The sequence below is a fragment of the Melanotaenia boesemani genome, chromosome 17 (assembly GCF_017639745.1).
Source record: "Melanotaenia boesemani isolate fMelBoe1 chromosome 17, fMelBoe1.pri, whole genome shotgun sequence".
Classification (NCBI taxonomy): Eukaryota; Metazoa; Chordata; class Actinopteri; order Atheriniformes; family Melanotaeniidae; genus Melanotaenia; species Melanotaenia boesemani.
The window spans coordinates 22,101,980-22,124,090 of record NC_055698.1 but is presented as its reverse complement, the minus strand read 5'-3'; the positions used below and the strand labels follow the sequence as shown (position 1 = coordinate 22,124,090).

General features: G+C 36.7%; 2 protein-coding genes across 4 annotated transcripts; one reads left to right on the top strand and one right to left on the bottom strand.

Annotated features, from left to right (window-relative positions):
* Positions 1–503: 503 nt before the first annotated feature.
* LOC121656763 (transmembrane protein 268) lies at positions 504–8,743 on the bottom strand. Of its 3 annotated transcripts, XM_042011878.1 has the most exons (11): positions 8,356–8,742; positions 7,670–7,715; positions 6,121–6,168; positions 4,591–4,716; positions 4,384–4,478; positions 4,176–4,283; positions 3,847–3,999; positions 3,590–3,700; positions 3,041–3,130; positions 2,581–2,799; positions 504–1,488 (listed from the first exon to the last, which is right to left on the bottom strand). In XM_042011878.1, exons 4-11 carry the CDS (start codon positions 4,670–4,672, stop codon positions 1,321–1,323), a joined length of 1,026 nt encoding a protein of 341 aa, XP_041867812.1. In that variant the 5' UTR covers positions 4,673–4,716; positions 6,121–6,168; positions 7,670–7,715; positions 8,356–8,742; the 3' UTR covers positions 504–1,320. The 3 variants fall into 3 exon arrangements, with proteins under 3 accessions (XP_041867812.1, XP_041867811.1, XP_041867813.1); XM_042011877.1 differs by lacking the exon at positions 7,670–7,715; XM_042011879.1 differs by lacking the exons at positions 6,121–6,168; positions 7,670–7,715 and having other exon boundaries at positions 8,356–8,743.
* Positions 8,744–14,035: 5,292 nt separating this feature from the next.
* Positions 14,036–21,773, top strand: neu1 (neuraminidase 1). The gene is made up of 7 exons (XM_041967057.1): positions 14,036–14,259; positions 14,558–14,747; positions 16,015–16,277; positions 18,433–18,615; positions 19,318–19,537; positions 19,720–19,956; positions 20,041–21,773. The coding sequence occupies exons 1-6, from the start codon at positions 14,173–14,175 to the stop codon at positions 19,938–19,940; spliced, it is 1,164 nt and encodes a 387-aa protein (XP_041822991.1). The 5' UTR covers positions 14,036–14,172; the 3' UTR covers positions 19,941–19,956; positions 20,041–21,773.
* The last annotated feature ends 338 nt before the right edge of the window (positions 21,774–22,111 follow it).

The window sequence follows — 22,111 nt, the reverse complement described above, 5'->3', positions numbered from 1 at the left end:
GATAAGTAATATGTTTATCTGTAAAGTGGCTCCTGTGTATTTTTTGTGTTGCAATAAAAGATTGTTGAAACTGCTGTGTCAGTGTATTACCACTGCTTTACTGTTGAGATTAACCTCATTTTAGCTCATATTTTAAGAGGCCTTTAACCTTTAGGTAAATTTAAAGGGTCATCAAAAGAGTTTTGTTGCTTTCTTGAAATATTTTGCATATAATTTTCTTTGTTGTCTTTGGACAGTTATGAGATTAAAAGAATCAGAGACAATTAGAGGGGAACCATTCCTACTGTAACTTGCAGGCATGTGATAACACAAATGTGATAGAAAAAGCCCACGTAGAGTCAATAATACCTGCATCAGAAGGAAGTATATAGAGTATTGAAGTTCTCATAGAGAGGAGATTAGGGTTCATCTATGAGTATATAAACAGAGTTTCAATTAGTGTCCAATAAACAGGCACCCATTTTACCCAAATCTTTCCAAACCTCAGAAAAAAATTGTTTAAATTATTGTTTACAGTTTTATTTTTTTAGTTTACAGAATAAACAGATGAACTTTAATATTGTGACATTAAACCCTTTTCTCTAAAAATAAGAATAAAGGAAATTTTCTCTTTGTTGGCTTTCGTTTGGACTCTTAAAAACCATATGCATCAGTGCAGTATATAGAAAGCCCTACTTTAACTACAGGAAAAGATAATAAAATGTAGTTTTGTATGCTCACACTCAGAGCAAAGAAAGGAAATGTTTCTGTTTCTTTGGTATTCGTATAAAGTGGTAAATGCCACAGTTTGAATTAAACAGCCTTGTCTTACAAAAAGTACAATATCATTAATTAACTACACATTACTACTCTTTGGTAGGAGAGGATAGGAATAAATAAGTCCAGGATGATTGTTGTTTGCTCAAATTCATGCATTCATTATTCATTCATTCATTTATTCATTCATTCATTATTCAGTCATTCATTCTGGTCAAATCAAAATAATCTACAATATATTTATCATTTGTACAAACCATTCTAACAGCAGTGAGCAGACATTATGGCTGTGACTCTCATGTAAAACTGAATATAAATATTGTTTTACAGCTGGTGGATAGACCTGTTTTCTCAGCTGACAGAATTTGGCAGGGTGCAGACAAACAAACATCCAGGTGGTGCAAACACAGAGCTGGCATGACAGTAGTAAACAAATCAGCCCACAAGGTGGAGAGAAAAAATTAAATACAAGGAAATCAAGAGTCTGACGCTCGAGGAGTCCATCAGTGGAACAGAACATCTTTCATCCACATTGGCTCCAGAGAAAAGTGCTTGTTGGCCATGTTATTGAAGGATTTTGTTTTTGATGTACTGGCAGAGGCAGAGGGGGGCCGTGGTGCAGTGATTCCTCCAGGGTTGCAGACGGTGGTGTGATGGTCCTGACAGTCTCTCAGACACCAGCAGCTTCACATACACTGCACTGTAGGTCATCAGAAGCTGGTAAGCTTTAGCCTGCAAAATGGGTACAAACAGAGATCTGGGTCTTCATGAGGACAATTACATTTTTTGGTTAAAATGATATAAATAGAATTTGGGATGCTCTTAGACATGGTTTGTTCATCTCCGTGTCTAATTTGTTTTTACATAAAACAATAGATTCATTAATTAAGAAATACATACGTATTATGGAAATACTCCAAATCTCAGAATTATTAGTATTGAACATGGTACAAATGTGTAAAATGTAATAAGTGCAGTTATGTTTTTTATTATTTATTAATGTGTGTGTTTCTATAATACAAACAGACATTTTCCAAGCACCTCGTCTTTTATTACATGTGGGCATTGGTCATTTAAAGGCATTTAAAAACCTAATTAATTTCTATTGAAAATAGGAGATCACCTTGATCCGTGCAACCCTATATTGTGCACTTACTTTGTTTTATTTAAACATTTTAATAAATTCAAAAATAAGTTTTGCACTGGATAATCAATGTTTTTGGTGTATCAGTTTCTCATTATAAACCAGTGTTAGTAACAGAAACTAGAGTTTTGCCTTTTATTTGGCTCTCAAGTTTAAAAGGGGAAAAAAATCTTTGTCCAAAGAAATCTAAATCCTGCATCCTTTAAATACTGGAAATCATTTGGGTCTGATACGTCTTTTCTTGCATGCATCTATTACCCACCAATACAATATATCAACATTGAATTGCATCAATATAAAATTTTGATGGTGTTTATCAGCATCGGCACCTTTTACATCAATAAACTGTTGTCTCCTCATAATTTTATTATTTTTATTAAAATCAGTTTTCAGAATGGTGTAATTTCACCATTCCTACAGATGAGAATAGTTAGGTTAGTATAAATATTAATGTTATGATGAAGTAACTCAATTCTGTCATTTTAAATCAACATAGTGAAGAGGGAAGATTTATATAAAAACGTTGCATATCTGAAGCCTTTTTTTTATCATAACTGGGATAAATGTACGTTCATTTTCATTTTATTAAATGAGCTAATACTGCTGATGCATAGATGAAGCTCTAATAAAGATTTGACATGCACTGACACCTCCCCAGACAATTCTTTTATACCTCTCACCTGAGCAGGTAAGGCAGCATCAGGCACAAGGCTGTAGTTGGAAGTGACTTTGGAAGTCCCCTGCTGGTTAGATGAGGTACTGCGGCCTACGTCCTCATTTCTGAGCAGAGGCCTGTGCTCGTCTGAGTCTTGCTCCACGTCTGAGCCACCGCCCTCAGGGTCAATGACTGGGACCTCAGTGACCAGGACAAGATGAGACATTCTGCTCGCCAGTTTTTTCTGAGGAAAACGGGACAGTGATTTAAACATTCTGCTTTCGGGAGGAAGGCTAAGAGGTGTAATGCCATCCTTTAAAGAGTAAATTCCAACTTGTCTGTTATCTACAGATAAATATCCTCTCACAGGTACTTAGAATTATGCTTCTACTGATTGTGACAGAGGGCAAACATGCCAGCTCCTAAAACAAAATCAATGAAGCAGCAGGACAACAAACAAAGCAACAGATGCACTCAACTCTCACCTGGGTGTCAGTCATGACGAAGCTGCGCTCCTCTAAAGTTTCAGTTAGTGTCGTCAGACAGCGGGACATGTCCCAATACACAAAGTATAACTACAGGGACACACAAACACATAAATATTACATTTTTAAATGCTTAGAAAGTCCCACTCATCTTTATAAGAATTAGGTTTGATTCCAGCATCATTAATAAGACAGCAAACATGCATTTTAGGAAAACATTTAGTTAGTATTATTTAATCAATACGCTTCTCCTCCTTTTCCTTTTATCTTTGTTGTGTTTGAACTGTTTCCTTCTCTTGCCTTGTTCTTATATTACTTGTTTCATATGTCATCCCATGTGACATGACATCACAAATTTAGTTAAATGTCATGTAAAAAAACATGAAAGTGAGAAATAAACAGCTGCAAGAATGCTAAGTACTTACAACAAACTTGTACTATTAGCTTAAACAGCATTTAAAAATGCATAATTACTCTTGGCACAAAAGTGCTCCATTTTATTTATTTATTTATGTTTATTTTACTTTTAGGTGATTTTGGGGCACTAACCTGCATATTTCCAGTGCAATTCTGGATCCAGTCAGCTACGCCAACCAACAAATTGTGCTTCACCATCTTCTCATTCAACTGGACCAACCGAACATCTATGTTTATGTTGATCTGACACAGAAATAGTTTAATGTTTTACTCATCTCATATGATAAATGAAAATGTAAAGAAAACTTCCTCAGGTGAGCTTAAGTTTTTTTACACAAAATGTAATATCATTGTGAAAAACACAACAGCTCTTATGGTGGTTGACTAACCTCCTTGTTACTGTGATGAAGGATGAAGATGATGACAGTAGTGAGGAGGATGGAGATGAGGCTGACTGACAGACAGAGGATCCAGTAGTCGCTAACAGCTACATAGAGGTGGAGGGTGGAGAACATGGCACACCACACCACCACATACAGCACCTGAAGGAGCAGGTTTTTGAGTGACTAAGTAGTTTGATTACATTATATTTTACATGTTATACCTACTTTGCCTTTGAGACTCAAACAATTTACAGTATCAAATCTAAGGGATAAATGAAAAAGGGATCAAATTGTACAGGAACAAGCAGAAAACAAATTATAATGGGCAATCATACTGGTGCCATGATTAAGTTGAAAAGACCCGAGTTGAAAACCATGTATCTCTTGACTGAGGGGACTTCGAGAGCTATTTTCAGTGGATCTTCCATGTCTCTGACTGGAATCTAACACAACAAACAAACACAAAAACAAAATTAATTAACAACCCAGGTAGTATCTGAACACATGCTTCTGTGTTACAAATCGGTTGGTGTTTGTGCTTACCTCAAAGCCATCTCTCTCCAATTTGGTACGGCACAGAGACAGATCAAAACTGGGATTTAATGCTGAAGAACTCGGCATCGCGACAACACACTGACCTGAGAATGACAAGGTAGACAGTACATGATAGGATCATATTACCTAAATATTGGAAATAACACACAAGAACACTAATAATGTCATTTAAATAGAGTAATACATTTTGCCTACCATTTGACCAGTTGGATCTGTTGTTGGAAAGTGGCTCAGCTTTGGCTTCTCTGATCTGAGCATCTACTTCTGTCTCTTCCATCACCTGGCATATGCTGTCCACCACCCTTTCAAAGGTCACCAAGTCTTAATAGAAAAATAACAGTTTAACACCACATATAAACATAAACAGCTCCTTATAGTTTATAAAGTGCAATTAATGTGGATTTTTCTCTCTTTTTTTAGCTTCTGGTAAAGATTTTTGGAAAAACTGCAGTTTCAAATATTCGTCTGTTCAATGTGGCCACAGCGTAATGAACTGAGTCACGAGAGGAAAGAATTTCATAATGTGTGAAAAACTGCAATTTCAGTTCCCCTTGCCCATAAGACTGTAGCATTAGGAAATTGGCCACAAAGAGATCAAAAATGTTTATTATGAGGTTACAGCTTATATGTGATATGTGCTAAACAGACTGGTTAAACTGATTCAAATTATAAGACTTGGAAAAGCTTGAAATCAGATCGGCAAACAGTATTGCTAAAAGTAACGAATAAACTAAATTTTCTACTACAACAATAGTTAAAGTCAAAAGATGAACAAATGAAGTGGTTAAAAGTCTAAATCATTTAAACAGGTAGCCATTGAAATGGTTAGCAACGGGACTAACTAGCATTGTTAGCACCAAAGGTATTAGCTAAACAGTTACCATAGACTAGTGAGCATAAAAATAACGTACTAAGTGTCAAAATGGTTGTTTGAAAATAATAAACCTAACAGCAGAAATAGTTTTTAGAAGTCTAACATTTAACATTTAAGCTTATCAGATTTAATGGCACAGAATTTAAAATCCCTTAGAGATAATTATTAGCACCTTCACTAATATTGTAATAGAGTTTAGATCAATACATCACTGGCAGTTTAACAGAGCTCATTTTTAGTTTTTAATACATTCTTTTGTGTTGTTGAATATGTGTATATTGTTGTCTGGTAAAAAAAAAAAAAAAAAAAAACAAAAAACTCATAATTTCATTTCACATTAAGTTTAGCAACTTTTTCAGTTTTTATTTCATGGAATAATGGCATTAAAATTTCACAACATAATGACACTAAACGAACCAGTAATATTTATTTATGTTTATCTATTTTCCTTGTCATTAGGTTGGAAATTATGAGTTTTTATCATTTTCCACAAAAATACATCCCATAGAAGACAATCTGTCTATCCTCGTGCAAAGGTTAACTGTTTTTTTAAACCTACAAATAGTAATAAAAGATGTGGGTTTTTTTTTAATGACAACAAATTTCCTATAGTAGGTATTTATAAAAAAAAAGTTATATGTCTTTTTCCCAAAAGTCTTGTAACATTTGCGACTAAACGAGTTTTATTCAGCTGCGCTTAAGGGGGAAATGGCTCATTGGATTGTGAAGGTTGCAGACCCCTGCACTAAACAAATAAACAGATTTAGCAACAGTTCTTTTCTTTAAAAAACTGTTAAAATATTCCTCATTGTATATATAAAATCAAATATGAAATTTTCAGGATTACTTACTAGTAAAAAGTCAGCAAGATGAATTTAAAGCTGGGAAGCTGCTTCCTTCTAAACATAGAAGGAACAAAATCTTATGAATATAAGCATCAGTTGAACAAACAGGAAGCAGGATTAGAATATCACAGCTTATAGATTGTGAGGAGAGAGAATATTCACAGAAGCGTACATCCATGCACATTTAATAGTTCATTATCCAGATTTCTTGCCTATAAATTCTCTAACTTTGCATTCTTATCTCCGCTACCGGGAGTTAAAGGGTTAACATTTGGTTTTACTGGTGTAACGTCAGGTCTGTAAATATAACTATAAACATGTGCGGTATCCACAGAAAGTCCAGAATCTCAGCTAACAGCTCAATAAAAACCATTTCTATGTCCACCAAACACAGTTAAGACAACAAACAATTTAACAACCGCGTAAACAAAGTCAGAAAAAAACAGGACAGCAGTCAGGACAAAACAGGAAGAGGCTTTGGACTGAAAGCCTTGGCTTGTGGTTTCTGTATTCGGAGCAGAGCCAGTGAGCAAGAACTCTGAGAGAGAGAAAAAAAACTACGTTAAGGTGTGATAAAAAAATTAAAAAAATAGAATAAAATAAATAACGGTGTTAATTAATAATGCGTTAATGCGGTATAAACACGATATAAATGCGATATAAACGTAAATTTCCATTGCAATCTGAAAATATCGCTTAGGATGCTCTTTTCCATGGACATGTGGTTGCCTACAAACAAAACATATGTACATTCACAAATAGCTCACTTCACTCCTCATGTCCATTAAAAAACGAAAATTAAAACATAAATAAACTAGCATAAATTTTGCTCTGAGGATACAAGAAGCTTACTGGTGATGCTAATGAAGTTCCTTCTCTCAGGTTTCTGAAGCATCTTTATTCTCCTATTTTTTGTTTTTTTGGCATGTTCCTTCTGGCCTCAGAGATTGTTGTGTTATTGTGTAAAGTATTGTCATTTTACGGATCATATATGGATCATATAATTGTGACTAGAATAGTAAAACGAATACAAATGTATTGCTAAAAGTGGTGAATAAACAATTATATCCACTCTATAATTAATAGAATGAAATATTATCAAGTTATATTACATTGAACATCCCAGCTGGTACTGTTGAATTGTTCTAGCAAGGGTGGAGGATCAGATGATTGCTATGTCTTTTTGTAAAAAGCCCCTTGAATAGGCTAAAGGGTTTTTATCTCTAATAAATATGTGTGCTGTTTGTTAGACAGCAAGAAAGACTTCTGCTTTCAGGGCTCAGGGCCTCTACTGCAGAATAATGCTGTTACAGCACATCATCAGAAAGATTACTTTTACATTTGTCTTTAGAGAAGAAGCTTAATAGCTTCATGAACTTTTTGTTTTAGTTGTATTACATTAATGGTAACATTTACAGAATAAACTCTTTCATAATTACACAGTGGCTGGAAAAGAGGTATGAGACACTCCCCATCAACAGCAACCCTGAACATACATCTGATCCTACCAGCAGCCTAATGTGTGTTAAATAGAATAAAAATAGACTTTAATTACCAGCACTCTCCAGTTTTGCTTCTATCACACACCACTGCCTTGCTGCCTGTAACAGAGGCACATTTTACCACTGAAGTGTGAAAAATCTCCTAGCGCTTTTGGCTTTTTTTTAATTTTCCTTTCATTTTCATTTCCTCATCTGTTAATGCGGTTCAACTGGTATGGGGGTAATTTGCCATTGCCTGCTCACACTGTATTTGCTCAATAGGTGATAAAGAAGATGAAATGGTTATTTCAAAACAGAAGTCTGTGTCTTATCTCAAACACCATCTTTAGTGTTTTCTCAACCAGGAAATAATCAGTACACATTTGTTTTCTCATAAATGTGTTTTATGTCTAATCTTGCAGTAATGGCATTAGTTAATTATCTCTCTTTTTCATTTTTAATTTTTATTTCCTTTTTTTTTTTTTTACGTCCTAAAACAGAATGTTAGGTTTGCTCTTCTCTGGGTAAACTGAAAGCTGTACGATAAGCAAGAAGTTACAAGGACGGATCTTAAAAATGTTTGAATTGAGTATCAAAGTCTGAGCTTCTCATGTGAAAATGCACACAAAAGAAAAGTCCAGTTATATCTATTTGTATTAAAGAGAAGTCCCTTGCAAAGTTTAAATGTCTTTGTAATGTCCCCAATGTGTTAGCATCTCAAAGACTGAAACTGGAATTGGCAGAAATGAGATAAACCTACCTGTGCTTCAGATGAAAATCCATCTTATTAACAAAGCTGTCATGGTTGTATTCTCTTGTCATTCCTTTTGTAACCCTTGTTTCCTGTGAACAGAAGTACAAAATAAAGTAGTTCCTTGAAGGCAGTAAAGTCTCTCTGCACATGGAGATCATGCATTTGGTATTTTTCACTTGCGTTGCAGCTTGTTCCTGTCTTTCGCTCTAGCTTGTGACTCAGATCAGCCTGCCTCATGACTGCAGGAATGTGGTTTTCAGTCTTCAGCTCAGTACAGGAAGCACAAACGTGGCAATCAGTAGCATCTGTTTACCCGTGTTGTACTGGCAATGGTTAATTAAAGGCAACTTATTCAAGCTTTGTTTTTGAGCAGTGCATTTTGTCTTTATGTGTTCTGTGATACAAAAAAAACAAAAAGCAAAAAAAAAAAAAAAAAAACCTGTCATGTCAGTGTTTATGATGTATTTAATGTTGGGTTTTTATTGGCTTTTACAATGACAAGACAGTTTGTAGTCATCTGTGTCATGTTGCAACTTTACAGGAACTGTTATACATTAACTAATTAAGTTCAAAGAGTCACTGGGGAACCTGCGAGCAATACAAATGTTTGCATGTTTATTTAACCACACACATACATATAAAGCCCTTAGAATGATTCATATATGAGTTAAATATAATATGATAGCAAGGATTTTTTTAGGAGAGTAAACTAAACAAAAAAATAAAATCAGATTTAAAAATGGAAAACAATATGATAAACTGTGAAGTGTAATGTAATAAATCATGACAGAAATCTGCAGAGATCACCATTAAATCACTGGAGTGTTGTGTCATGATCCATAGTGGAGAGGTGATGAGAAGGCAGGACCCAAATTCAGGCAGGAGGCAGGTGGATAGGATTTTTTAAACAAGTTAAAAAGCACTGCAATGACAGGATTAACATGAGCTGGAACCCAAACCATCAACAAAACTAGTTCAAAATAACTGACAAGGAAAACCTAGGCTGAACCAATAATGACGAAGATCTGGCCATGAACAAACCAAGGAGTATTTGAAGGGAACCAATGACTAATTAATAAGCAAGCATGGTAATTTAGAAACAGAAAGCAGGAACACAAGAGGAAGTAAACTTAGCCAAAAACTCAATGAACAGGCAAAGGGAATAATATATAAAACTATATATATATATATATATATATATATATATATATATAGTCTTTTCCAGAATTGGACTATGCGGTATAGAAAATGGATTACACTGCAATTAATCGACATTAATTAATTAATTAATTACAAAGTCTGTAATTAATTAGATTCTTTTTTAACTGAGTCCCACCCCTTACTAAAGTCCTGGGAGCTTGAGGGTCCTCTTCTGGATGGAGAAGTCTGATGTTTCTCCAGGTATCTGTTGGAGCCACTTCTCCAGCATGGGGAACACGGCCCCCAGTGCTCTGTCCTTGGAGTTTCTCCAGTTTCTTGTATTCCTTCTTCCTGATATTTCCATAGCTGGGAATGGCTACATCAATCAATGCGGCTTTCCTTTACTGTATATCCATGATCACAATGTCCGGTTGGTTGGACACACCATTTTGTCGGTCTGTATCTGGAAGTCCCACAGGATCTTAGCCCTCTCATTCTTCACCACTTTGAGAGGTGTTTCCACTGTGACCTAGGGGTCTCCAGTCCATATTCTGCACAGATTTTTTTCTGTACACTACGTCGGCTACTTGGTTGTGGCGTTTCATGTATTCTCTGCCTGCCAGTATCTTGCACCCTGCTGTGGGGTGCTGGATTGTTTCAGGGGCCTCTTTGAACAGCCTGCACCTGAGGTCCTGCCTGGTGTGGTAGATCAGGGCCTTGATTGCTCTGGTACTCCAGACTTGCTCCTGTGCTGCCATGATTAGCACCTCTGTGCTGTCCTTCAATCCATCCCTGTCTAGCCATTGGTAGGACTTGTTCATATCCGCCACTTCGGCTATCAGTTGGTTGAACATCCTATGCAGGGGTTTGTCCCCCTACGATGGTTCCTCCATTTCATTCTCCTCCAGGTTCCATTGCCTTAGACGCTCACTCAGTGTTTCATCCCTTGGGGCCATCTTCCTGATGTGTTCATGGAGCTTGGAGGTTTCATTTTGAATAATGGCCCTGATGCTCACTAATCCTTGGCCTCCCTCTTTGTGCTTGGTATGGTCTCTGGATGCTGGATTTGGGATGGAACCCTCCATGCATGGTGAAGAGCTGTTGTTTTAACGTCTGTGGTCTGAACTTCCTCCTTTAACTAGCTTATTATCCCAGCAGGGTATCTGATCACTGGCAGGGCATAGCTAGGGATGGTGAAAGCGAGGCCTCATGAATCATCGAGCCAACTTTGAACCAAATGCATGAAAATGGCTTGGTGTTCTGAATCATTTGACCAAACCAAAGAGCTCCATCTGCTGGCTGTGGGTGTCTGATGTATCAGAAGGACAGCGTTGACACCTCACATCTGTCATTCCTATCTGAACTTTGAATACGTGTTCAATAAACGATGCGTAATCTACCATCCAAGTGAATATTTATTTTCTGTTGTTCATATAAATAAGAATGAGGGGTATTAGGTAACATTTGTTTAGGTAACCGAATTGTGGTGTAACTTAAGTAAACCAATCTGTAATGATAGTAGTTACTCAGTGGGAAGGCATGAGGGAAGGAGTGTTTGTGCAACGGGTATAGTGACTATGTTAATTATTTTATACAGTTGTAATAAAATTGTTTACTGTTTTATGTGTCTTATTATTTATAATAGATATTGCAAATGCGTGTTTTTATCTACCTCCTGAGTTGTTTTCTTTTGCATAGCTGATCGTTGTTAAATGTGGAACAACAGTTTATAGCACACTGCACATTTATGTACATAGATTATTTACTCAGTTTTTTTTTATCGTCTATCTAGTTTTTTTTTTCAAATTGTTTATTTTTATTTTATAATGTTTTATGGCATTCAGGTTGGACGGCAAAGTAAGATTTTCATTGTTCAGGGAAACTTGTTTCCTTACTGTGCAAATGACAAAGACACTTTGAATCTTGAAATGTATTATGAGAAAAAAAAAACTTTGGCAACATTGTGATGTGTCATAGATTTTTATTTAAAAATGTATTTTCTGTTAGGCTTCAATCTGCTCCTCTTCTGGCACACTACCTCTCCAGCTTTGGAGAGGTTGCACCTGAAAGAAACACAAGAATAAAATTGTAATTAACCAAGTTTAAAATCATTAAATTCTCTGCTGATAGTAATCAGAAACCAGCTTGGTGTCTAAGGTCCTGCAGGTGGTGGTTTTTCTCTGCAGCTGCAGACTGAGACGTTTCCTCTGATGCTTCTGGTTGAAGTTTATGATTAACTTTAAAGTCTGCTCTTTGCAAGGCTATTTAAAAAACACCTATATAAAGAAAGGGGAATTAAGCTTACCAGTGATGTTAAAGGCACCGCCTGCTCCGTCCTTCTCTCATACTCCGAGCTCCTTCAGCAGTTACTCTGGCAACGGCGTCTCGCGCAGACGTTTGTTTCCCCAAATCTCTAAAAGCTAAATGTGATTCAATATAAGCTCATGCTGATGTGATGCTTTTCCTAAATTTGTTTTCAAAATGCAATGTCGCACAATCGCTACAGAATCTCCTCTCAAAAACCCGCGATCTCCTCAGCGTTTGGAATCTGAGAGATTGACAAGCCCGGTCCCTTCAAAGATCCCGCTTGCTGCTCGATACGCCTGATGACGTAACGAGGCCTCGTTTGGTCTATCACGTGACTTTTGGCATGCTGAATCAATCATGGATGTTCCTATAATACATCCATGGAATCAATGCTCAGACAATGCTCGCAACACTTCCGTGTCACATGCTCGACACGTGATCGAGCAGATCGACTCGAGCATAACATCCCTAGGCATAGCTGTTAATTGCCTGTATCTTGTTCTTGCCATTGAGCTGACTTCTCAGAACTTGCCTAGCTTGTTGCAGATATTTTGCTATGGCAGCTTTCCTCATGGATTCTTTGTGGTTGCCATTTGCTTGTGGTATGCCAAGGTACTTGTAGCTCTCCCCAACACCTGTTATTCTGCCCTCTGGGAGTCCAATGCCTTCTGTATGGACTTTGTTACCATTCGGCCACATTTCTCCAGTCCGAATGACATTCTGATGTCCCTGCTGTAGATCTTGGTGGTGTGAATCAGTGAGTCAATGTTTTGCTCACTCTTAGCGTACAGCTTAATGTCATCAATGCAGAGCAGCGGGGACAAAGCATCTTCTTGATATATGCCACATTTGATGGAGACTTGTGCAGTTGGCTCAAAGTTGGCTTCAAGGGTTGTCTGCCACAGCCTCATTGAGTTTGCAAAAGTGTCTTTAATTTTTTTTACTTTTCATTTGTTTTAGTTTTTTCTTAAAATTATTGCTCTATGTATTTAAGAATTATGGTGTAACTCAGTGTTTAATCTCTGTACAACTACAGGACAGTGACATGACTTGCTGCAGGTGACTAGAGTTTGTTTTGCTTTCACAGATCGTAAATACATCTCTGCTTTCAGGTGTCTTCCCTCAAACCCCCCCCCCCCCCCCCCCCCCCCCCCAAAAAAAAAAGAATTTCAGCTGTCATATTGAGACAGTTGTGAAGTCATTGAGGATTAAAGGACTGACGTCTCAGAAGGATTTTGAAAAACTTGTCCATTTATTTATCTTTAGTAGAACGGACTACTGTAATGCTGTCTTTACAGGTCTCCCTAAAACGTCCTTCAGACAGCTGCAGTCCAGGATGTTGCTACTGGAGTCCTCACTAAGATAAAGAAAATAGATCATGTAACTCCAGTCCTCAGATCTTTATACTGGCTTCCTGTTTGTCAAAGAATTGACTTCAAAATCCTGCTGTTACCTTACAAAGCACTGAATGGTTTAGGGCAAAATACATTTAAGATCTTATGGTTTGTTAACCCACCAGATCCCTCAGGTCATCAGGATTAAGTCTACTTTCCGTCACCAGAGTCATAACTAAACATGGAGAGGCTGCAGTTAGTTTTTATGCTCCTCACATGTGGAACAAACTCCAAAAAACCTGCTGATCTGTTGAAACTGTCAGCAGTTTTAAATCAAGGTTAAACACTATTATATTTGCCTCTGCATTTTATCAAAACAACTGTTAATTCCACACACTGTAACTTTTATTTCTTGTATTTATCTTATTTTACTTTAGCTTTTTGAAATCTTTTTTTTTTATTTCGGTTATTACTTTTTTAATCGTCTTGTACTTGAATTGTATTACACAAATAAACTGGCTTTGTTTTGTTTTTGTTATATTCTGCCCGCTGTGGATTAAAGGAGTAAATGCATCTAGTTGCCTCTAGTGTTCTTTGTTTTGGACCTTTCAAAGCTAGGTAAATCCATTTCGGAAAGTAAAGCAGTGATACGTATTTTGCATATAATGCAATATTCGGTATAGATGTTTTTCAGATTGATTCATTAGCTACTTTTATCAATTAAAAAAAATATAACACGTATAAGGTAAAAGTAGGATGTTGGCTAAATATAAGATTTTTTTAAGAGTTCAATTACATTATTTAAGCAGTGCTACATTATTCAGTCATTCGTTCATTTATTTAGTCAGCTTTCTCTTTAATTTTCATAGACGGCTGTAAGTCACGTGACCTCCCGAGTTGATCATATGACTCAACAGATACCAGCTTCTGTCTCAGTATAAGTTCAGGAGAGCGTTTCCGTATCTATTAGTTTGTGTTTTTGGCTCCTTGTTTTGGGACACCGGGCTCCCCCTTTGTGTGATACCTGTTATTAGGATTTAAGATGGAAACAGGAAGTCTTATAGCTGCTCTGTTCATACTGCTCTCCGCGGTGCTGTCTTCTTGTGTTTGTACCATCGACGGGTTACAGGTACAGAACATTGTTATTACTCATTAAATATCAAGTTATGACGTTATTTGTAGTGTTCATATAACTGGCGAAGTGCACAATACTGAGGAAGATAGCTGTAGCGAGTCAGCTTTATTTTAAGAAGCAAAAGACTTTGCATTTGTTCTTACACAATCACTTGCAATGAACCTGAACCCTGATGAGTCCTGAAGATGCCATTTCTGTTCTAACTGGTTTTGCATATAGATATTGAAAGTATTTTGTCAGTGTGTCTTATCCTTATTATTATCTCTGCATTTACCTCCCCTCCTTTGGCCAGATTGATCCTCTGGTCTATGAGGAGCAGCTGCTGTGGGTGAGTGGAGCCTCTGGTCATGTAAACACCTACAGGATCCCACTCATCACCTTCACCCCCAAAGGAAGCCTCCTGGCTTTTGCTGAGGGCAGGAAGTCATCATCTGCTGACGTTGGAGCGAAGTTCATCGCAGTACGACGGTCCACAGACAAAGGCAGGATAGAAACACACAGTCTGTAAAGACAGCAATGAGAAACCTTTTTAGTCACAGCTGATTTCTTAAAATGTTTCCTGTATTCATACTGGATATGTCTGTCAAGATGATCCCATTTTAATAATGTTGATCCTTGGGCTCTCAGGAGAATGTATCACTCCATAAGACCTGTTGCCACATGTTTTTTTTTTTTTTTTTCAGGCCAATTCTTGTGTCACATCCCAGCCTTTTCTACTTGTTTCCCTTCTTTGACAGCTATTTGTCTATGAAGAAAAAAAATTATGAAGCTGTAGCAAACAGTAGCTATATCAACTGCAGTTCCTGGTGCATCTGTTTGTTACGGAAATCACTTTCAGATACTGTTCATCAGATGTAGGTACTTTTTTCAGGCCACGTTTCTTCATTTTATTTAAGCACACAAGAATCTTGCATTGTACTACATGCATGACATTAAAATTGTGAAGTGGCATATTGTAAAATAATATATATTTAGTAGTTTTGTTTATAAAAAAATATCTGGTTTATCACCATCATCAAGGAAATGCAACATGTGAATTTCACAAGTTGTTATCACAGTATAGATAATGAATGCAATACTCCCCATGTTGTAGAAAAATTACCAAGAGTCTGGAACGAGTAAAAGTATATAAGGTTTATTTACAGGAGTATTGAATATAGAATTACTTGCAAGTAATGAGAGTGGTCGTCCCGACTTGCGTGAAGTCGAGAGAGACTCTGTGGAGGCAAGAGGAAAAACAATAGTTATACATTTCTGTAGAAAGAATCCTCCTTCCTGAAGACCTTGGGTGGACACACAACTCCAAGAGCTGGCGTCAAAACAACCTCACATAGTTGTGTCTCCACCACAACCAGTCTGACTAAGGGTCTGAGCAAGGACCAGATAAAGGCCATCTTACCCTCGTAGTGAACTGAAAACAGAGCATATAAAGGAAGAGAATAAACATTTAAAATGAATTAAAGCATGATGAGTAGAAATGTAAAATGTAAAAAGTGGAATATAGTAACAATCAGTGTAAATACAATTTATAAATGAGTACAGTAAAGGAAGTAATTGTAGGTGTGATTATAATATTATAAATAGAACATAATAAGTCAAATTTCTTCCACACCCATTAAGCTGTGGCTGCATAAAACATATTTTCATGTGTATACATACAAATACTCAACAAACAGCGGAAAAAGCAGAAATTGACTATAGAGCCTAAAATGTATTTATGTATTTATTTATTTGTTTTTGTCCTTTCAGGAGACACCTGGTCCCCGACTTCTTTCATAATAAATGATGGGATGAACCCGGATGGCCTGAACCTGGGCTCAGTGGTGGTTGACGAAGAAGTGGGCTCAGTGATTCTGATCTACTCCATGTGCTTCCACCTTTACCACTGTGGCCCTGCCAGCACCATGATGGTGGAGAGCACTGATGATGGTCTCAGTTGGAGTTCACCCAGAAACCTCTCAGTCCAGCTTGGAGTCCAGGCTTTTGCCCCTGGGCCAGGCTTTGGCATTCAGGTTAGAAAATGCTTTGACACAAAGGGAGGATATGAAACTGAAAACTTGAATAAGAGTTAGAAATAGAAGCTTATATATATATATATATATATATATATATATATATATATATATATATATATATATATATATATATGTGCAGCCCTCTATGTGGGATAGTTTGACTTTTGGTACTTGTTATTGTCATTTTTCTGTTTTCATTTTCTTTAATCGACTTTGTAAAAGGAAGTGTCCAGTAATTTCCTAATCCGGGCCCTGTCCTGTCTTGTATGACATGGTTATATCCATGGAGAAGGGATCTAATCCTGTATAACAATGTAAAAATGCTTGTATTGGCATCTGATGGGCTCAAATTGTTTATAAAAAGTGTTTGAAAGCCTGAAAGGATCTCTGCGGAAGTAGACCTGTTTACAAAGTTTTTCTTCTTCTTTAGGTCTCAGTTGTATCATTTCGTTTCTGTGCCTGTGTCTATTGTGATCTGATCACATCAGGGCTTTAGCATATCCAGATTATCTGACTTTTTATCTGATTATTTGTCTTAAACCCTAACAATGGCAGTCTCATCAAGTGGTACCATGACCCATGTTTTTAGACTTTGGATATTTGCATGCTTATGTGAAACGGAGGAGTTGGCATCAGATGACATATCCTAATCATATATTACTAGCAAGCGTAAAAAAATGCAGCTTCTGCAGCCAAAGCAGCAAGTAAATCTGACTAAAATGAAGAAAAATGCTGCCTGCATGAATTTTGAAATTGAGCTGAACAATTTTCAGACTGAACAATTTCAGAGATCTCTCTTAATGTGTAAAGTTGTACATTAAAAGTAAACTTGCAAATAAGATTGTGTGGTGGATGCAGCCCCTCCTACTGTATTTTAACAAAAAAAAGGCAACCTCAGACAGACTGCTCCCACAAAGAGGAACAGCAATCACAAGTAGAAACTAACCAAATAATGCATGATGAACTTGCAGAGTATAGCAACTTAGACTAAATCTTGTCTCTTAATGTTAAAAATAAAATGGCTAAGTCTAAAATTATACAGGAATTCCAAAATTTCTTTAGCACCACCATCTTTGGAATGATAAAATTCAGGATTGAAAACTTGCCTCACAGAGCATCCACCCCATATGCATAGATTTCCTCACTTACTGCCTACATAAAATAAAAAAGTAACATATTCAAAAGAGTCAAAAACGTGATATGATGCTACTTGTTGTCAATTATTAATAAAATGTGTAAAGATATGTATGTTTCAGGCAGCTAATTCAAGCACTGCTACTTTAATGTTTTCTTTTAGCCAGGTTTTAGTTAAAAACCTGGTTAATGACTTATTGATGCATTATTGGGCTAAGTTTAGTCTACTGAAGCCACTTGTAACGCAGTCTGTGTATGATTAGATTAAATAGCTGTGTGCTTTAAAGACATCTTATCCCAGGTCAAAACAGGGAAGGCAGCTGCTCTTCTCTGTCTGGGGGGAGCTGTATTAGCAGCAGTGTGTTCTTACTGAGAAAGCCAACGAACACATGAGCTGGAACTGCAAAAAAGGCTCTAATAAATTCCTTTTATCTGCAGCCTTAATGCATGAAAGCTGATCTTCAGCTTGAGTGATACTCCTCACCTTGTCCCGCTTTCCTCCAGATAAGTTTTAGGAATTGGGACATCTGTCAAGATGGATCATGATTTGGTTTACAGGAAAGATGATGCAAAAAAAAAAAAAGATAAACAAATCAAGTTAATTTTTACATGCAAAACACCTCTTTGGTTTACTAAATGAAGTGTTTTTTTTTTTATTAATCTACAAAACTTTACACAAATATGTGCAGAAGTTAGAATTTCTCTTGCTTTCAGCTATAACTTAGTTGTAACAACTGAATATATGATTGAAGAGATGACATTTTGCATGTTTGCCCACATCAAGTATCACAGTCACCAAAACAGCCATCCATGAAGAAATAAGACAAAATAATTAATCCTTGCAAAACATTACACTGCTTTATGCCAACTATATAACAAATACCACACGTTCATTCATTCACCTACTCATTTAATAGCATGTGTTCCACATTTGAACAGCTTTAGAAAATAAACATAAAAGGATTCAGTTTCACATCTTTCCTCTGCCGTTCATCTGTTTGTGTTTTTGGTTCTACAGAAGCGCCATGAGCCAGGAAAAGGAAGGCTGGTGGTCTGTGGTCATGGGACGATAGAGGGCGATGGAGTTTTTTGCATCCTGAGCGACGACCATGGAGAAAACTGGTACTATGGTGCAATGATGAAGAGCATCCCTTACAATCAAAAGAAGAAACCTCAGGACTTCAACCCCGATGAGTGCCAGGTACGTTCACTGCTGGTTGATAATCTGTCACATCACAAAGCAGTGGTGATTTGACTTTGGTTTAAAGTAACATAAGTGTACAGCTATTCTTTACACTTACAGAGTGGCACATTTCCTATAGTTTTTGGGCTTTTCTTCACATTTCTGCACAAACGAGGAGATCAGAGGGAAAACTGCAGTTAGATTTAAAGCCGTAGGCTGAGTACATGGTTTCCATGTTCGTTCATGCAAACCTATTGAGACTGCAGCCTTGTACATACAACCTTATGTGTTAGCTGTGCTGTTGCTAACCAGACTTGGGCATTTAATCAGTCTACAGTACACTTTAGAGATTTGGATAATGTTGATGCCCCTTCAAAGTCTGTGCTCAAAACAAGTGCCCATGCTCTCTTTATAGTCTGACATGCTTTAATTCCTGAATGAAGACTGATCTGATTGACTGATGAGGAAGACAGCATTAACATCACACAGACATGAATCCAAAAGAATTCCTTTGCTCTGGATGTGTTCTTCTGCCCTCTAGTGGACAATCATGAAAAATGCATTTGTATTTTTATTTTCTTTTTCCTGTACATTTAGTGAGTTTATCACATCTGTAGTGTCGTATGGTGTCAAAACTGATCAAATATCTGAAAGTGAGTGATTAACATCTGTCACAACCTGTGTTTGACACACTTTACTCCGCCTTCCTCCCTCCTACAGCCGGTCGAGATGCCCGACGGCAGCATTTTGATCAACGTGCGTAACCAGAACAACTACCACTGTCGGTGTCGTATTGTGATGCGCAGCCTTGACGGAGGGTTGACTCTCCCCATAGATGAACTCTTTTTTGACGAAATGCTGGTGGATCCAGCAGTAGCAGCAGGGATGCTGCAAAAAAACGGAGTGCTCTACTTCACCAACCCGTCCAATGAGCAGAACAGTAAGAATGGCTAACAACTTTCCTTCAGAAAAATCACAAAACGATAAAATTATGTGTATTCACAATTTTACCAGAATGCACCACTGAGATACAATATCCACAATCATTTAAAATAAGCTGATTTAACATTGCATATAAATATTTTACTTTTTTAAATTATCAAACTTTCTTTACTCCCTCAGGAGTGAATCTAACATTACGGTGGTCGCTAACAAATGGCTCATCTTGGGAAAATAACGCTGTCCAGATATGGGCGGGACAAAGCGGCTACTCCAGCATAACATCACTGGATACTGGCTCTGTTGAAGACCAGAAGTTCATCTTCATCATCTATGAGAAAGGCCACAAAGACTATGATGAGACCATCTCGTTTGTTAAGGTCCACCTGTACGGTGGCCTGTAAGGCATGTGAGTCAGAGGTAAGGAGGAAGAGGACAAGTAACATGAACTTATTTTTCTTATAGCCAAACACATGTTTAGATTTTACTCTTTTTTCCCCCCAGATTCAAACTTTTAAGGGAAAAAGAAGCAAGAGGAGGTTGTACACTTCAGTGACTTTCTCAGGGGAAAAAGAAAAGGACTTTTGAAATGGCAGAAAAAGAAGGCACAATGAATATCCAGATGTTTATGTGTCGCTGGTGATGAAGCCATCTACGTTTTTTTATTCTTTTATCTTTCCACTCTTAAAATTCCCACAGCTGATGAAGTCACATTTGTTTTGTCAACAGTTTGTTTTGCCAAATTGTCGCACAACTTTTTTTTTTTTTATTACTGATGTGGAAAAAAACACCATGACCAAGCAAATGATACTGGGGACAATCAAATGATTATTTACGAGCAGGAATACTATTTAGACATGTTTTAGTAAAGTGATGGGAATCTCTGAAAAGGAACTGGAACATTTTCATTTTTTCCTTCATAATTCTGAATCTGAATCACATCCTACCCAGTACACCCTCAAAGGCCACCCAGAGAGGAGTGCATATCGAGACAGTAACCTGTGCAAGCTGAGAAACTATGACTTCCATCTGCATAAAACATACCTCAGAAATGGGAAGTTCAAACTTGAAATTGGTATGTTTGAGTCACAAGGAGGGAAAGGTTTTGTCCAATTGCTGTGCTGTGAACACCAGACTCTCACCAACAGTTATCTGGTTCACTTAACTGAAAAAGCAGCTGAGCTAAAATGTTCTAAAGGTACTTTTTATAATGTTTAAAAAGTTGAGAATATAAAAAAAATATTTTGTGTTTATTGCATAAGTTGCCTTTTTGGGAGAATCACAAGTAATGAGACAGAAATTTAATCTGAGTTACCAGCTAAGACATCTGACCTGCTGTGGTGTTAAAGGACTTTTCAGAGGATGTAAAGTCAGAGTTGCCACTGAAAGCAGCTTTTGGTTGAAAACACTGAAGAAGAAAAAGAAACTTCTGATTTGACCCCCGCTGCAAAAAAAAATAAAAATAAAAATAAAAGGAAAACTGAATGTGAAAACAGCTCTCTGGTTACAAGCTTGGCAAAGACACAACCCTGTGTTGTAAAAGTTAAACACATCAGGAGAAATACTATAAACTTCAGAAAAAGCATATTTTATCAAAGGAATGTTAAATTTAACATGTCACAAGGTTTAAATTGTGTCTTTAAGGTGTCAATTAATTAAAAATGGTGTTAATGCAGAGTACAAAGAAAGGATGGCTGGTATGATTTACTTATGGGTTATTTATTAGCACATTGACTGTGGTTTATACTGACATCTGCATTAAAATTGTACAATGGTCTGTGTTATAATTATCATAATAATGAGATTTATTTTTCTTTTTTACATTTTATGAACATGCTATGTGCCATGAATTTGTGCTAACTGCTATTCATTGTGTTATTGCAAAACAAGTTATCAGATACAATAAATTTAATAGTCTTTTCTGATTGATGCTGTGCCTGAATAATGTAATATCTCTGATGGGTTTTTACAAAACAATAATTGTCATTTTAATATGATACATGTGTATGAGCATAGGATTGATGTGAGACTGAGGAGATAAATGCACAATGTAGCTGAAGTGTGCTTTTTTGAATTTGTACAGAACAATTGTGTGATTTTCTAATGAAGCCATTCTGAGTTGAGTTTTTAAATTGCTCAGGTCGATCTACAATTTCTGCTGTCTGTCTAAAGAATAAACAATTCCTAGACTTAATTAAAAAAATAAACTACAGTACATAAAGTTGTTGTTCCCTCTGGTCATATATTGTGGAAAAGCATTGTTTTCTGTATGCAATTATACTAGAATGGACTGACTTCTGAGATACTCTAATAGGATTTTTATATCACTTTACTTGTGTCTTTCTTGTCTGTTTGATGCTCATGAATGATGATTGATGTAAGGAGGAGTTTCATTTTCCTCTTCTGTTTATTCAGTGTTTTACTTGATATTATTTTTCAAACTTCCTTTTCAAGTAAACAGAGTCGGGGTGCTGATTATTTCAAAATGGACTCGTTTTTTCATCAGATCATATAGCAAGATGGAAACTTAAATCCTCCTGGTCTTTGATTAAAAACAGCAGTGACAAAAAGTAAT

What these genes read in the sequence shown, in the direction of transcription:
- neu1 (XM_041967057.1), top strand. Translation starts at nt 14,173, where the DNA reads ATGGAAACAGGAAGTCTTATAGCTGCTCTGTTCATACTGCTCTCCGCG. An exon ending in GTACCATCGACGGGTTACAG is followed by an intron (nt 14,260 to 14,557) that starts GTACAGAACATT and finishes TCCTTTGGCCAG; the next exon opens with ATTGATCCTCTGGTCTATGA. An exon ending in GGCCAGGCTTTGGCATTCAG is followed by an intron (nt 16,278 to 18,432) that starts GTTAGAAAATGC and finishes TTGGTTCTACAG; the next exon opens with AAGCGCCATGAGCCAGGAAA.
- LOC121656763 (XM_042011879.1), bottom strand. Translation starts at nt 4,672, where the DNA reads ATGGAAGAGACAGAAGTAGATGCTCAGATCAGAGAAGCCAAAGCTGAG. An exon ending in TGGAGAGAGATGGCTTTGAG is followed by an intron (nt 4,284 to 4,383) that starts GTAAGCACAAAC and finishes TTGTTGTGTTAG; the next exon opens with ATTCCAGTCAGAGACATGGA. An exon ending in TCAACTTAATCATGGCACCA is followed by an intron (nt 4,000 to 4,175) that starts GTATGATTGCCC and finishes CTGCTCCTTCAG; the next exon opens with GTGCTGTATGTGGTGGTGTG.